This window comes from Rana temporaria, chromosome 3 (genome assembly GCF_905171775.1).
Source record: "Rana temporaria chromosome 3, aRanTem1.1, whole genome shotgun sequence".
Lineage (NCBI taxonomy): Eukaryota > Metazoa > Chordata > Amphibia > Anura > Ranidae > Rana > Rana temporaria.
The window spans coordinates 428,008,498-428,023,341 of record NC_053491.1 but is presented as its reverse complement, the minus strand read 5'-3'; the positions used below and the strand labels follow the sequence as shown (position 1 = coordinate 428,023,341).

Below are 14,844 nucleotides of genomic sequence, written 5' to 3'. Positions count from 1 at the left end.
GTAAAAACCTCTTTCAAGATGGCCGAGGGATGGGGAGGGGAAATAGTCATCCAAAAAGACTGACATTGTCCAGGTCAAACAGTCATTAGTGTCCAAGATATAGCTTCTTTATATCTAAACAATTAATTTGCAATTCATTATGAACTAATTCAATTACCATTCCCAATACCTGTTTACAGCAGCCTGTGTTGTTGTGATGAGATAATGGGATTAGAGGTGTCGGCTCTGGTCTTTCATTTACTTTTGATGACAACAGGACCTTGAAGGTTATCTTCCCTCAGGCTAAGACAACTGGACAGTACAGGTTTGGGTTAGTGAGAAAAACAATTAAGTCACCTATTACTTGAAGGTCTAAATACTCACTGAAAGAATATATAAAAGACTGGTAAACATGAGACAAGTATCGCCCAGTTCAACAGAAACCATCTGAGATTGAGCCCATGTGTACAGCTCCTTGTGCTTGTCGAACGAGCATGCTTTAAAACTAGCATCTGATCAGCGCTCGCAGCCAATGGCTGATCCATGCGTTCTGGCGGGTGGTCAGTCTCCATGTCAGAACACAACAGCACATCAGGAAGATTGCCACACTAACATCTGATCTGTTAGTACATGTGGCCTCTTATTGTTTTTTTTGTTTTTCCCGCTGGGTTGAAAGAAAAAAACTTCCAGTGTTATCTTAGCTTTACTTAACCTCTTCATTTTAAATAGAATAGTTCATGTTTAAAAACCTTTGTCTGTTTTTTATGTCATCTGTATCTCATTGGGGATATTTTCCTTTACTTCCTGTCCTGTAGACACATTTAGTATAATTTACTCAGTGTAACCACATCTTGTATATTTTTTCCATTTGATAAACAGTTTTGCAATATCTTTTTATTTTACAAAGCCTTTGCTTTCAGGAAATATACAATGTTCGCCAGGATTTAACACATTTTGTAGCCAATAATGCTACCGCATATACTCGCCTAGAGTGAGAATGCAGCAGCTACTGTAAGCAGAAAAGGGGGTCAACACGCCTCACTGTGCCCATTTGCAACCTCACTGTGCCCATTGCAGTCTCACTGTGCCATACCTCACTGTGCCCATTGCAGTCTCACTGTGCCATACCTCACTGTGTCCATTGCAGTCTTACTGTGCCATACCTCACTTGCCATATCTCACTGCGCCCATTGCAGTACCTGAAAGTCGTGGCTCCCTCCTGGCGTTCCGTGATAGGCATTTGACACTGTGTTTTGCCTATCACGGAGATCCTCTCATCCTCGGACTCGGTTTCCCAGCAGACACTGTGTTCAGTGTTTCACTAATCACGGACATTCTTTCATCCTCGGACCAGAGGACGTCCGTGATTGGCGGAACAGTGAACACAGTGTCTTCTGGGAAACTGTCCGAGGATGAGAGGACCTCCGTGATAGGCGGAACACAGTGTCAAATGCCTATCACGAAACGGAACGCCAGGAGGAAGCAGCGACAAGTGATTCTGATCCAGCTCATTATTGGCTCTACTTCCTGTATCAGGGACCAGCTGTGAGTTTCGCCCTGCTTCCTCACGTAAGCTACCATGGTTGTCCAACCTGAGCATCACTGAAGAATTCATTATTAGATGACGAAATGACAGGAGTGCCTGAAAGGCGGCCCTCAGCTCCAGCATATTGGAGACAATCCGCCGAGAAGGGGAATTCCATCTGCCCTGAGCCACTTCCAAAAAGCAGTGAGCACCCCAGCCTCGATTGCTGGCATCTGATGTTATCGTGACCCATGAGATGGGAACGATTGAATGACAGTTCAGATTCTTCCCTTGAAGCCACCAAAGGAGGGATGTTCTCATGGTTGGAGTAAGGTATATGCGCTGGATTTGGCTGGAGGAATCCCATTGTTGAAGGAACCCTTTTTGAAAGGGCCGTGTATGCCAATTGGGCCCATTTCACCATAGGAATGGTGGCTGTCATCGTGCCAATCACCTTCAGGCATTGGAGAGTGGAGGGGTGAGATGCAGCGAGAGCTGTGTGTATTCTGTCTCAAATTACTCCAATCTTCTCTTCTGGCAGGGAGATAGTGCCTTCCAACGTATTGAAGTGAGCCCCTAGAAACACAAGGGATTTAGTTGGTTCTAGTTGGCTCTTCTCTAAATTCAGGAGCCACCCAAATTCTTGCAGGGTGGAAATGACTAGGCTCCTGTGTTCTAAAAGTTGATCTTTGTCTTGAGCTATAAGAAGTAGGTCATCCAGATAGTGGTGGAGACGGACCCCTTTTACCCGGAGAAGAGCAACAACAGATAATAGGACTGTGGAAAAGACACAAGGTGACGTCGTCAGACCGAAGGGGAGACGCGTGAATTAATGGTGCTGTTCGCCTACCGCAAAGTAGAGGAATTGCTGGAAGTCCGCTGCCACCAGAACGTGAAAGTAGGCGTCTTTCAGATCGATTGAAATCAACCAGTCCCCTGGATGTACTGACTGTTGAATTGTAAGTAAAGATTCAATTTAGAATTTTTCTTTCCGGATAAAGAAATTGAGATGGGTCAAGTCTATAACTGGTCTCCATGTGCCATTTTTCTTTTGTATCATGAACAGAGGAGAATACATGCCTTGGACTCGTTTGTCTTCTGGAACAGGAATGGCTGCGCCTTGATCCAATAAACAATCCACGTAAGCTAACAGGACCTGCTTTTTCTCTTCTGAACCTGGAAGGGTTGTAGGAATGAATCTGAGTCTTGGGGTACTGATGAAGACCCACGTGTGACCCGAGTAAACTGTCTTGACGGTCCAGTAATCCCGCCCAGACATGCCGGAAGTGGAGAAGACGAGTCAAAAGGACTTGGTGGAATCCTGGTTGCTGGAGGAACCACCGTTTGTGGGTTTTTTAAAGGGGACTGTCTGGATTTCCAGGACCTTGAAAACTCCTGACCAGGTCTGTAACTGCGTGCTTCCCTAGCGTGATCAGAATTTTGTCTTCTTGGAAATGGGCGTTTCTTATTCTGTAGGTGTCAGTCTTGAGAGAGGAAACCAGACTTACCACCTGTGGCCTGGTTTATGGCACTATCAAGCTTGTTGCCAAAAGAGAAGTTCCTTCAAAGGGAATGCGACACCAAGCTTGTTTAGAAGCTGGATCTGCCAACCATAGATGGAGCCATAAAGCACGACGTGCTGAAACAGCCGCCGACATAACCTGGGACATCAGGCGGATGACATCAATAGAAGCCTTCTAAACAAAGGCAGAAACCAGCCTGATCTCCTGGAGTCTCTCAAGTATTGGTTTGCATGCCATTCCTGTTGTAAGGTAAATTTGCAAATCTGAATCAATCCGTCTTTCCAAAGGAAAGAAACAGTATCTTCTAAGGGAAGAGTTACATATCTCACTAATCTCATAAGTGCTGCGTCCACCAAAGGAGCTGACTCAAGGTGTTTTACTTCCTCTTCCCTTGAAAGGATACCGCTTTAAGACTTTTGATTGCATAGAACTCTTTTTATCCATCTTGCTCCGTTCATCAGAAGTGATGTCACCCAGTTCAGAGAGAAAAGGAAAGTAATGACGCTCCTTATTGAGCTGCTTGAAATTTTTTCTCTGTTTTGGGGGGGAAGTAACAGGATCTTCCCAATTCAGAGCCTCTCTTACTGCTTTCACTAAAGAAGGAACTAAAGCATATTCAAAGCCCACTCCTGGATCCGGTTCGTAGTCTGAGATAGGGGCGGAGTGGCAACTTGGCTGGGAAGATTCCTATGTCTCGTGGACTAAACCTTCTCCTAATGGAGGGCACAGTGGGTCTGATGGGGAATCACAGGGCTGTTGAGCCTCTCTTTCCTGTAGAGATTCTTTAACAACCTGCCTTACCATAGATTCCAGGCATTGGTCTGCACCATCCCTCTCATCTGCAGCTTTAGTAAAGCAGTGATCACAGAGAGATTTGTCTACTGGAACAGGCGCTCTACTCCCCCAGCATGATTTTTCTGGTCTCTTACTAGAGCGAGGGTGAGGAAGATCTTTTCTCGGCTGTTCGGATCTGGAAGGAGACCTATGGTGGCTAGACCTGGAGGAAGATTGCCAGTGGTGTGATTTTGAGGATCCACTCCCTTTATGGGAACTACGTTGTGAATCAGACCTAGAAGGGCTGTGAGAAAAGAAAACGTAAAGAGAGAGACAGAAATCAGCTGGTGCCCTAATGCCCTACTCTCTCCCCCCTTGAATCAGGCAGAAAAGCATAAACTGCAAACATACCTGCTACAAGCAGACTGTCCACTAGGAGGCAGTGAGGAATCCATGGTTTCAATAGTAGGATAGTGCAGGGATAAAACAAACATCAGCTGCCTGTCCACCGAGCAATACAATCTGACGTCACCATGCCCCCAGCTGACTGAATCGAGCCACGGCTGGATGACAGCTTGTTTTCTGAAACAGTTTTTTAAACTTGAAAAGTTTGTTTGGATGTCAGTACCCTGAATCTCAAAATAAAGGGGATTTTTTACTTTTGACATACTGCACCAAGAATCTTTTCATTTCTTCCCCCTACTATACCCTCATATAATACTTCCTGTGCTGGGAGTGATGTCCATCTGTCGGGAGTAATCCTGTCTGTGGTACGACCGCATGCACTTGTTCCAGACGTCTTTTGGTGGAGGAGGATCAGATCAGATTGGAGGAGAAACGATCGGTTGCTGTGGAGTCCTGTGGAGACTTGCTGAGCCTTTATCATCTCTGTGATAGGGATCCATCAGATCTGGTAAGCGGCCTCTTTATACACAATTTCTGTCTGTTCTGCTGAAAATTCTGGATGAAGAGTGGTTTTACATATACCTCTGATTACAGCAAGCTGTGTTGTCAGCCACCGTTTATTGGACTTTGTCTATATCACACTGAACGATTTAAGTTTATTCACTTGCACCTTTGTTTGCACGTAAAAGGTTGCGCATTTGTACCTTATTTTTGACATTTCTCAATTTGACTGTGTATTCCAGCCAAACTGTTAAATGCAGCATCAGTCATATTAATAGAATGAATATTTTATTTTATTTGTGTATTTAAATTTGTGTTTTCAGAAGGTTTCTCCCTTATTATTCACAATATACTTTGTAAGAGTATTTGCACTTTTTTGCACATTGCGGCACTTTTCTGCAAATCACTAGCTTCTTGGTTACAGTGGGGGTAGCGCAGATTTTTCCACGTTTACAATACATTCCATACCCTGCTTAACAATCAGGGCCTATCGGAGGAACATAACTTGGCACTCGGCTGCTTCTGATCGCAGGGGAGTCACCTTCAGGTAGAAGAACGAAACTTGGTCCTACAGAGGAGTACAAAAGAGGAACATAAATAGCAGCCTAGAGCAAAGATTTATGGGAGAGCGGTCATATTGGGTAGTTATGGAGGCGGCGCTAACCCACACGTTGCTGCCATGGAGTCTTTCAGGAACATAAATTATGCTGGGGTATGTAAACTTATGAGCACAACTGTACATACAGATGCAGGGCCGCCATCAGGGGGGTACAGGCAGTACACCTGTAAGGGGCCCGATGGTCCCCAGGGGCCCGGATGGCATCCCCCATTTTTTTTTATTACATTTTTTGGTTCGACAGCACACAAAGTCCCCCCGACCTGTAAGGGGCCCAGTGGTCCCCAGGAGCCCAGATGGCATCCTCCAAAAAAAAATATTTGTCAGTACCCAAAGCCCCCGCTTCTCAATTCGTGGCGCCCCCCCCTGCTTCTCAATTTAAGGCGCCCCCCTGCTTCTCAATTCCCGGTGCACCCCCGCTTCTCTCAATTCGCGGTGGCACCCCCCGCTTCTCAACTTGTGACACCCCCCCCGGTTCTCTGCTCCAGGGGGCCCATGCCTCAAGCTGTGTAAGGGGCCTTAAAATTCCTGATGGCGGCCCTGGTGGGGGGCTGGACATGGTATTAAGTGAATAAGCCCCTGTACATCAACGCGTTTCACTGATCCACTTCCTCAAGACACACAAAAGAAATATATCCCAAAATTCTAATTCTTGTATTGTATTCTGTGCAAAAATCAAACACGTAATATTAAACACATCATATGAAAAAGTTGCATCCATAAAATAGCACATTTACCTCACATGGATGATTAAACACACACGCAGTAGTCTCCCTGGGTGGGCATTGGAGCAAAAGCCAAGCATGTCTCCAGACCTAAACCCTATTGAATTTGAGAACATCTGAATGTTACTTATGTTACCTTTATTCTGTTAAATGCAATAAAAATATATTTGACTCTAAACCCTATTGAGCATCTGTGGGGCATCCTCAAACAGAAGGTGGAGGAGCGCAAGATCTCTAACAACCACCAGCTCCGTGATGTCATCATGGGGGTGAAAGAGGACTACAGTGGCAACCTGTGAAGCTCTGGTAAACTTCATGCCTAAGAGGGTTAAGGCAGTGCTGGAAAATACTGCATATGCCAAAGCATTTGATTTATCCAGCAGTGTGCTACCAATTGGGGGTAATGGTGCTCCCAATCATACATACGTTTCCATCACATAGTCACCCTGGCATTCTGTTGGCCAGAATAATAATTTATTATGGACTTTAGAATGTAATAACGCATGAACACGCATAATTTGGAACTGTAACTCCAAACATGTTCTTGCTGAAAATACACTCTAGTTTCCATTTAAAACGGGGGTTCACCCTATAAAATAAAAAAAAAAATTTTCTTTTCTTCTAGCCTAAAATTCGGCATTGTAGCGCGAGCTACAGTATGCCGGTCTTAATTTTTTTATCGCCGTACTCACTGTGTAACAGTACATCGTAGATTCCGACTGCCCACGGGGAATGGGCGTTCCAATCCAGACGGAAGGTGATTGACGGCCGGCTCTGGCGCGTCACGCTTCTCCGGAAATAGCCGAAATAGGCTTGGCTCTTCACGGCGCCTGCGCATAGTCTGTGCGCAGGCGCCGTGAAGAGCCGAGACCTACTCCGGCTGTCTTCGGGGAGCGTGACGCGCCAGAGCCGGCCGTCAATCACCCTCCCTCTTGAAAGGAACGCCCATTCCCCGCGGCAGACGGAATCTACGATGTACGATTACACTGTGAGTACGGCGATAAAAAAATTAAGACCGGCATACTGTAGCTCGCGCTACAATGCCGAATTGTATGCTACAATGTTGTTCTGCAGGGTGAACCACCGCTTTAAATCTGCTCATGTTTGTCTAGTGAACCTTGTATTCTGTAAAGAATGATCTACAGTCAACACTAAATAGATGTACCCAGGCTAAATAATTCTCAGTGTTCCAATACATCATCGTTTTGTCCTTTATGTATTCCCGAAAGCAAATACAAGCCATAGTATTAATTAATGTACTAACCCCGGAGATGATTTATGTCTTCATATGCCCAAAAAACCTACATAATAAGCACTGTGTTCACTGTGAGAACGATGCAGTACATACTCAGGAATGTGACCATGAGAGGGATTCTGAGAATTGCGGCACACACTCCTGATTTACCGTGACAATAAGTCATATGACATTGTAGTAATTATATAATGATCTGTGTGCTTGGACATGAAAAAATAGATTTGTCCCATGTAACATACATGAGAACTTTCCAACGTGACCCTCACACTGGAGTACGGGGGAGGGCAAGGGGAGTAGCTAATACTGACGTCTCTGAAGATATCCTTATGGGATGAAACATGTAAGGCTGACTGACACACAAGTACGCTAGGAGCCGTGGAGTTTTATATTCTTTGATGCCTTTTTTACCTGCCTGTTTGTAAGTACCATACAATAAATTGCATATTGGTTTTACCTACGGGCTTCACTATTGCCGTTTCCTCTCTGCATTTTATGACTATATATCTGCTGATGAACGCAATGTACGCTTTTGGACCTTCATGATGTTCGTGATGCCATTCCATCATTAATGCTGCCTGGGGATAACCGTTCTCACCTGTACAGTCTGTTGGAAGTGCGTAGGCCACTGACCTGCACGTTATCTGATTACATGCCCATAACACTATTGTTCTGGTAAGCGGTTTGTTTGCACGGTGGTGTGGTGTGCCTTTTTCCGAATTTGCACACTGGAACTTTGGTAGAGGTTCTATATCTTCATTTTCATTTTCATTGATAAACCTATATTTTGAGGACTTTATATACACATTGGGCCAGATTCACGTAGGAGAGCTCATATTTCTGCGGGCGTAGCGTATCCTATTTAAGCTACGCCTCTGCAACTTAGACAGGCAAGTGCTGTATTCACAAAGCACTTGCTCCGTAAGTTGCAGCGGTGTAGCGTAAATTTGGCCGGCGTAAGCCCGCGTAATTCAAATGTGGAAGAGGTGGGCGTGTTTTATTAAAATGATCCGTGACCCCATGCAAATGAAGCGCCGATCGTACGGCGCATGCGTGCGCATGCTCAGTATCACGTCGAATTTACTCCCTAAGATACACCGGCTCAATGCCTGTGACGTGAACGTAACCTACGCACATCCCCATTCACGTACGACTTACGTAAACGACATAAAAAGATACGCTTGTTCCGACGTCCATACTTTGCATTGGCTGCGCCTCATATAGCAGGGGTAACTTTACGCCGGACGCAAGCCTAACGTAAACGGCGTAGCGGGTGCAAGTACATTCGTGAATCGGCGTATCTACCTAATTTACATATTCAACGCGTAAATCTACGGAAGCGCCCCTAGTGTCCAGCGTAAATATGCACCCAAGATACGACGGCGTACTAAGACTTACGTCGGTCGGCTGAAGCCAGATTTCAGGCGTATCTACGTTCAAGAATACCGCGCATAGATACGATGGCGTAACCTGTACGTGAATCTGGCCCATTGTTTATTGGGACTCATTTTCCATTTGTTTTAAGCGCTGCACATTGGATTATATTATAGAGTAGCTAATACTGCCAAAATGGAAGCATTGGTTTAAGAGTGGCCAAATATGGGGCTGTGCTGTGGTTTGATAGTGAGGGGCCCTCAAGGGATCCAGTTATAGAGTAATATGGTCCCCTAAAAAACAAACCCTAAAATATTAAAGGTTTTAGTTAACCTTTAGCAAACTACTGACTATGTAGGTATGGGCAACTGTAGATAAAGTAGGTGAAGACCATCTACATTCCTCCTGAAGCCTTCCTCAAAAACTCCCAGAGATGGCATCATTCTGTCCTGCCTTAATAGACAATGCTAAAACATTTCCAGCTGTTACTGCTCACCTCCGCCATTATAGGAGCGAGTTCTCGTGGCAATGGCGAGGCTACATTGATGGGCAATGACCCTTATTTTGCTTCACAGTTCTTTATTTACATTTTTTTTTCCTGAAACTTCCCTCCTAAAGTTAAGGTGCATGATATATGCCGATAAATACGGTATATCCAAATAACATGCCCAAGCTCATCTCTTCACCACACACAGCCACAAAGGCAAGATAATTCTTGTTGGGCAGTGTATTAGTGCCCAGGCAAACACACTTAGACCCAATTTTAATGGTTCAAAGAATGTCAGCAAAATGGTCGGCCCTTACGCATGTTCACTTCATCAAATCTGGCCCTCTTTGAAAAAAGTTAGGACACCCCTGGTGTAGGGGTTTGAATCAAAGAAAGCACTAGCTCCTGTGATAGTGGGGGCTGAGCAGTAGCGGCTGGGAATGTCTTAGGCCCCTTTTTACGGCGCTATACCGTCGGAATTGCGGCGGTATTCAGCCGATAGCGATGCGGTTTTAACCCCCACCAGCGGTCGAAAAAGGGTTAATACCGCCCACAATGCGCCTCTGCAGAGGCGCATTGCGGGCGGTATAGCCGCGGTGTCCGATTGTTTTCAATGGGAAGGATTGGTGGAGGAGCGGTAAACACACCGCTCCTCTCACTGCTCCAAAGATGCTGCTAGCAGGACTTTTGGAGCGGTCCCGCCAATGCATTGCCTCGCTGTAAGAGCACTCAGGCTTTCACACTGAGACTGCAGGGCAGGAGTTTTTCAGGCGGTATTTAGGGGCTATTTTTAGCGCTAAAACGCCTGAAAAATTCCTCAGTGTGAAAGGGGTCTTAGCACTGTTCTAGCAATAAGGTAGGATACTATTTCTGGGAGTTATTCAGCCAGGCTTCAAGAGGTACTAAGTGGCCTACACCTATAGTAAGGGCATTATATAACTTCAGTAAAAGCTGCACAGTTTGTTATCTGCAGGCACCCTTTACCTGCATAAGCATTTTTTTTGTGAAGGGGAAATAACCTTTCAAGGAAACAAAAGGGCATTCCTGGCTTTCCTACAAACATCTAAATTGGTAGAATACATAGGCAACAAATGTCAATTGTGACAATAAGCAGGCAACAAATGGGCACCAATAACAATGCACAGGCAACAAATGGGCATCAATAACAATGTGCGAGCAACACATAGGCAACCATGACAATACGCGGGCAAGAAATAGACAACATATAAGATAAAAGAACCTTGCGCTAATAATAGTGCAAAAGGAAAAAATTTCAGAGCAGCTACCACACAAAGGGGGTTATTTACTAAAGGCAAATCCACTTTGCACTTGAAATTGCACTGAAAGTGCACTTGGAAGTGCAGTCACTGTAGATCCGAGGGGGACATGCAAGGAAAATAAAAAACAGCATTTTAGCTTGCACATGATTGGATAATAAAATCAGCAGAGCCTCCCCTCATTTCAGATCTACCCCTCAGATTTACAGCGACTGCACTTCCAAGTGCACTTTGCACTTGTAGTTTGCACTTGTAGTGCAACGTGGATTTGCCTTTCATAAATAACCCCTTTAGTGTATTAAAAGTAAAAAAAGTTTTTTTTTTCCAAATAAAATGCTTTTAAAAAAATCGCTGCACAAATACTGTGTGAAAAAAAAAAATGCAACATCCACCATTTTAATCTGTAGGGCCTTTGCTTTAAAAATATATATAATGTTTCGGGGTTCAAAGTAATATTCTTGCAACAAAAAAAATGTTTTTTCATGTAAACACAAGGATTACTAATTATTAATTTTAAATTTCCCCCGTCGTATCTTTGTTTTGAATCCTCAAAACAAGATACAACGGCATCTTGGCTAGATCCGACAGGCGTACGTCTTCGTACGCCGTCGGATCTAAGCTGTAATTTTTCGGTGGCCGCTAGGTGGCGTTTTCGTTGAAATACGCGTTGAGTATGCAAATTAGCTATTTACGGCGATCCACGAACTTACGTCCGGCCGGCGCATTTTTTTACGTCATTTGCGTTCGGCTTTTTCTGGCGTATAGTTAAAGCTGCTATTATAAGGCGTACTCAATGTTAAGTATGGCCGTTCTTCCCGCGTACAATTTTGATTTTTTTGCGTCGTTTGCGTAAGTCGTTTTGCGAATAGGAATTTGCGTAGAATGACGTCACCGTCGTAAGCATTGGCTGGTTCCGGTTTAATTTCGAGCATGCGCACTGGGATATGTCGTTTACGTCGGGTCACAACGTATTTACATAAAACACGCCCTCATTACATCCATTTGAATTAGGCGCCATTACGCCGGCAAAGATACACTACGCCGCCGTAACTTACGGCGCAGATTCTTTCTGAATTTGAAACAAAAAAAGGTAAGTTAGGGCGGCGTAGTGTATCTATGTATCATAAATGCGCTGCTCTACGAGGATCTGCATCTGCCCCAAAGTGTCAGAAAGGGCTTTGTCTTCAAGTGGTTGGAAGAGTGATGTGTGACATAAGCTTCTAAATGTTGTGCATAAAATGCCAGGGCAGTTCAAACCCCCCCCCCCCCCAAATGACCCCATTTTGGAAAGTAGACAGCCCAAGCTATTTGCTGAGAGGCATGTCGAGTCCATGGAATATTTTACATTTTTACACAAGTTGCGGGAAAAAGACCCCTTTCACACTGAAGAGTTTTTACAGCGTTTTAGCGTTAAAAATAGCGCTAATAAAATGCTCAAAAAACGCTATCCATGCATCTCAATTGATAAATAAATAAATGAAGTAAATAAATAAAAAATATATATAAATATAATTATATAAATCAAATGAGTGGGATACTTAATAATGAAAATGAAAAAAAGGTGTATATGTTGATAATTGACATAAATGCCCTTTGATAATGACATTTATGTCGAAACATGTCAGGGCGGAGACCACGCACTGACGTCATCGCGTTGAATGTGACCCCGGAAGCACGGGTGTACGTTTGTTTTTTGTAATCTGTTTTAAACTTTTAACCGGCAATTTTACTATGGAGTGTACTCTGTTACACATGTTTTAATAAAGCCCTTTTTTGACAGTACTTCACTATTTGAGCCCTCATTTTTTCCCTGGGGTATCCCATTGGATATTGAAGTCTCAAAGCGGAGCTGAGTGCCCAGAGCGGAGATCGGTACTTGCACATACCTGGCGAGGATTACCTGGAAGCAGTGGAGTTTGCAGTCCTTCATCCCTGGATTGAGTGGACCGATATGCTGTTTTTGAGCTGGTATCTGGTAAGAGTTTATACTTACCCCTCTCCCGGTGTGCCTTCAGGATTCTCCTTATCTTAACTAACCTTTACTCAAACTGGTGGTGGAATCTCTTCATCTTCATCTTCCCAACCTTCCATCCTTGTAGCTTTTTTGTTTGGATTTGGACAATTCATCTATGTTATATTCATCGTGTGGGGACTAATCTTATCCCTGAGTTTAATCTCTGGGGACTGTTTTCACTTATTTGTGTAATCAACACACGGCAATTGCCCCTGGTGTGTTATTAATTTGGTTCAATTATCAACATATACACCTTTTTTCTTTTTAATTATTAAGTATCCCACTCATTTGATTTATATATTTATATATATTTTTTATTTATTTAATTAATTTGTTTATTTATACATTTGATTATGTGGTATTATTAGCGCACCCCTTTTTTTTTTTGTTTTGTTTCACATGTATATCACGTGTAAGTAGGCGTTGCAGCTTGAGTTATCTATTTAACACCTTTTTTAAATAATTTTCCACTTTATCAATGTAATATTTCACTTCCCCTTAGCGCAATATTTACCTTTGTTTGTATGCATCTCAATGGACCCTTTCACACTGAGTCCTGCAAGCAGCATCTTTGGAGCAGCTTTTGGGCACTGAAAAAAACACTCCAAAAACGCCCCTCTCCATAGAAATGAATTGAAAGCGCTGTAAAAACGCCTTATCCTTTCACACTGAGGCACTGCAAAAACGTTAGGGTCTTAGCGGTGCTTTACCAGCACATTGGGATTGCAGATGAGGCTTCGCTCGAATAACGCTCGAATAACGCTCGAAAAAACGCCCCAGTGTGAAAGGGGCCTAAATGATATATTGCTCAAACATGCCATGGGCATATGTGGAATTACACCCCAAATACATTCTGCTGCTTCTCCTGAGTACGGGGAAACAGCAGACAAAAAGCAAGATCTGCAAAACACTCAACATACCTCTCAGCAAATAGCGGGGTGTCTACTTTCCAAAATGGGGTCATTTAACCTCCCTGGCGGTATGATTCTTTCAGAAAAAAGGTGCTGAAAGCTGTACAATTATTTGCAAGGAAATTTGGAGTTTTATACTGTAGGCCTGTAATTTTTAGGAATAACTCACTTAAATCTGACCAAACAAGAATCTAATAGGCATCCCGGGTATGTCATTTTTTTAAAAACAAAATTATAAATTATAATATAATAAATAATTATAAATAATTATAACAAATAATAATATAATTCTAATAAAAATTATTCAATCAACTCAAAATCACTGAAATTTGCTCAGTTGCAGAATTGTCGCTGTCATTACTTTTATTTGTTTATGACGAATTTCCCCACAAATCGCTATCGCACAATTCTGCAAGTGATTATAATTTATTATCGCTGTTTTCTAGCTGCTCAAAAACCATTTTTGACATAAAGGGACACTTTTGGTTGCTATGGACAATCTACAGTTTGCAGGCAGAAAGAAAGGTTTTTATTATATAAAAGAACATGTAGGGCACTGGGCAGACCACTAGGGACAAGGGGGGGGTGTTTTTTTTACATACAGTACTGTAATCTATAAGATTACAGTATACTGTATGTTACTTTTTTGAATTTGGCGCCGATCTCCGCTCCCGTACGTCGTAACGTTGCAGGGAACGGAGATCGGCGGCACAGGAGGACGCTGTGTGAATCGAGCGAGGTCCCGCTCGCTCACACAGCGCGGTGAAATCGCTGGATCCAGGAGAAGGTAAGCCAGCGCGCGCTGTAGGCTCTGCACAGCTACCCCGAGCTCTCGGGGTTACCGCCAGGAGGGTTAAAGTGGTTGTAAACCCTTTTTGACTACTTCTACCTATAGGTAAACCTAGAATAAGGCTTACCTATAGGTAGTGGAAATATCTCTTAAACATGCGCCGTTTAGGAGATATTTCACTTGTAGTCCGCCGAAAATGTTAACGGCGCATGCGCGGGGAAGAAACGAAACTAAATGCCGTTTCTTCCCCAGCCTGTGCCATAAATGGCGGCTCTCGTGCGCATGCACGGGAGTGATGTCACGCGGCTCCAGCGAATCACAGAGCCAGAGTCCGCAGCCCGGAAAGGAAGAGGGGACAGAAGATAGACGCTGCCTACACAGGGGACATTGCTGGATTCTTTTGCAGGTAAGTGGCACATAATGGGCTAGTATGCGATGCATACAAGCCCATTATGCTTTTCATTTGCAGGCTTTGCAGCGGGCTAAACAGGAAGTAAAACCCATCAGGGTTTACTTCCTCTTTAAGTTCTTGATAAAGGAGGGGTGCAGGTTGCCCAGCATCCAAAGAAGTCTACAGAATGTTTATGGAGATGACCTCATTGACAAGAGTCATCAATGACAAGACATTGCTCTTGTCAATAGTGACAAGTCCATATATATTCTTCTTTGTGAGGACAAGTTGCTTCTGCTT

General features: G+C 43.7%; 1 protein-coding gene across 3 annotated transcripts in view; it reads left to right on the top strand.

The window, feature by feature from the left end:
* Positions 1 to 4,334: 4,334 nt before the first annotated feature.
* The window catches only part of PGLYRP2 (peptidoglycan recognition protein 2), a 37,322-nt gene continuing 26,812 nt past the window's right edge, over positions 4,335 to 14,844 (top strand). The window contains exon 1 of one of the 3 annotated variants that reach the window (XM_040346283.1): positions 4,335 to 4,714. Coding sequence is in view for 1 of the 3 variants with exons in the window: in XM_040346282.1 (XP_040202216.1) it covers positions 12,390 to 12,413 (24 nt within the window). In the remaining 2 variants the exon portion in view is untranslated. Of the gene's footprint in view, positions 4,715 to 7,555; positions 7,722 to 12,113; positions 12,414 to 14,844 lie in introns of those variants that run through there. The other 2 variants (XM_040346284.1, XM_040346282.1) reach the window with 2 other exon arrangements.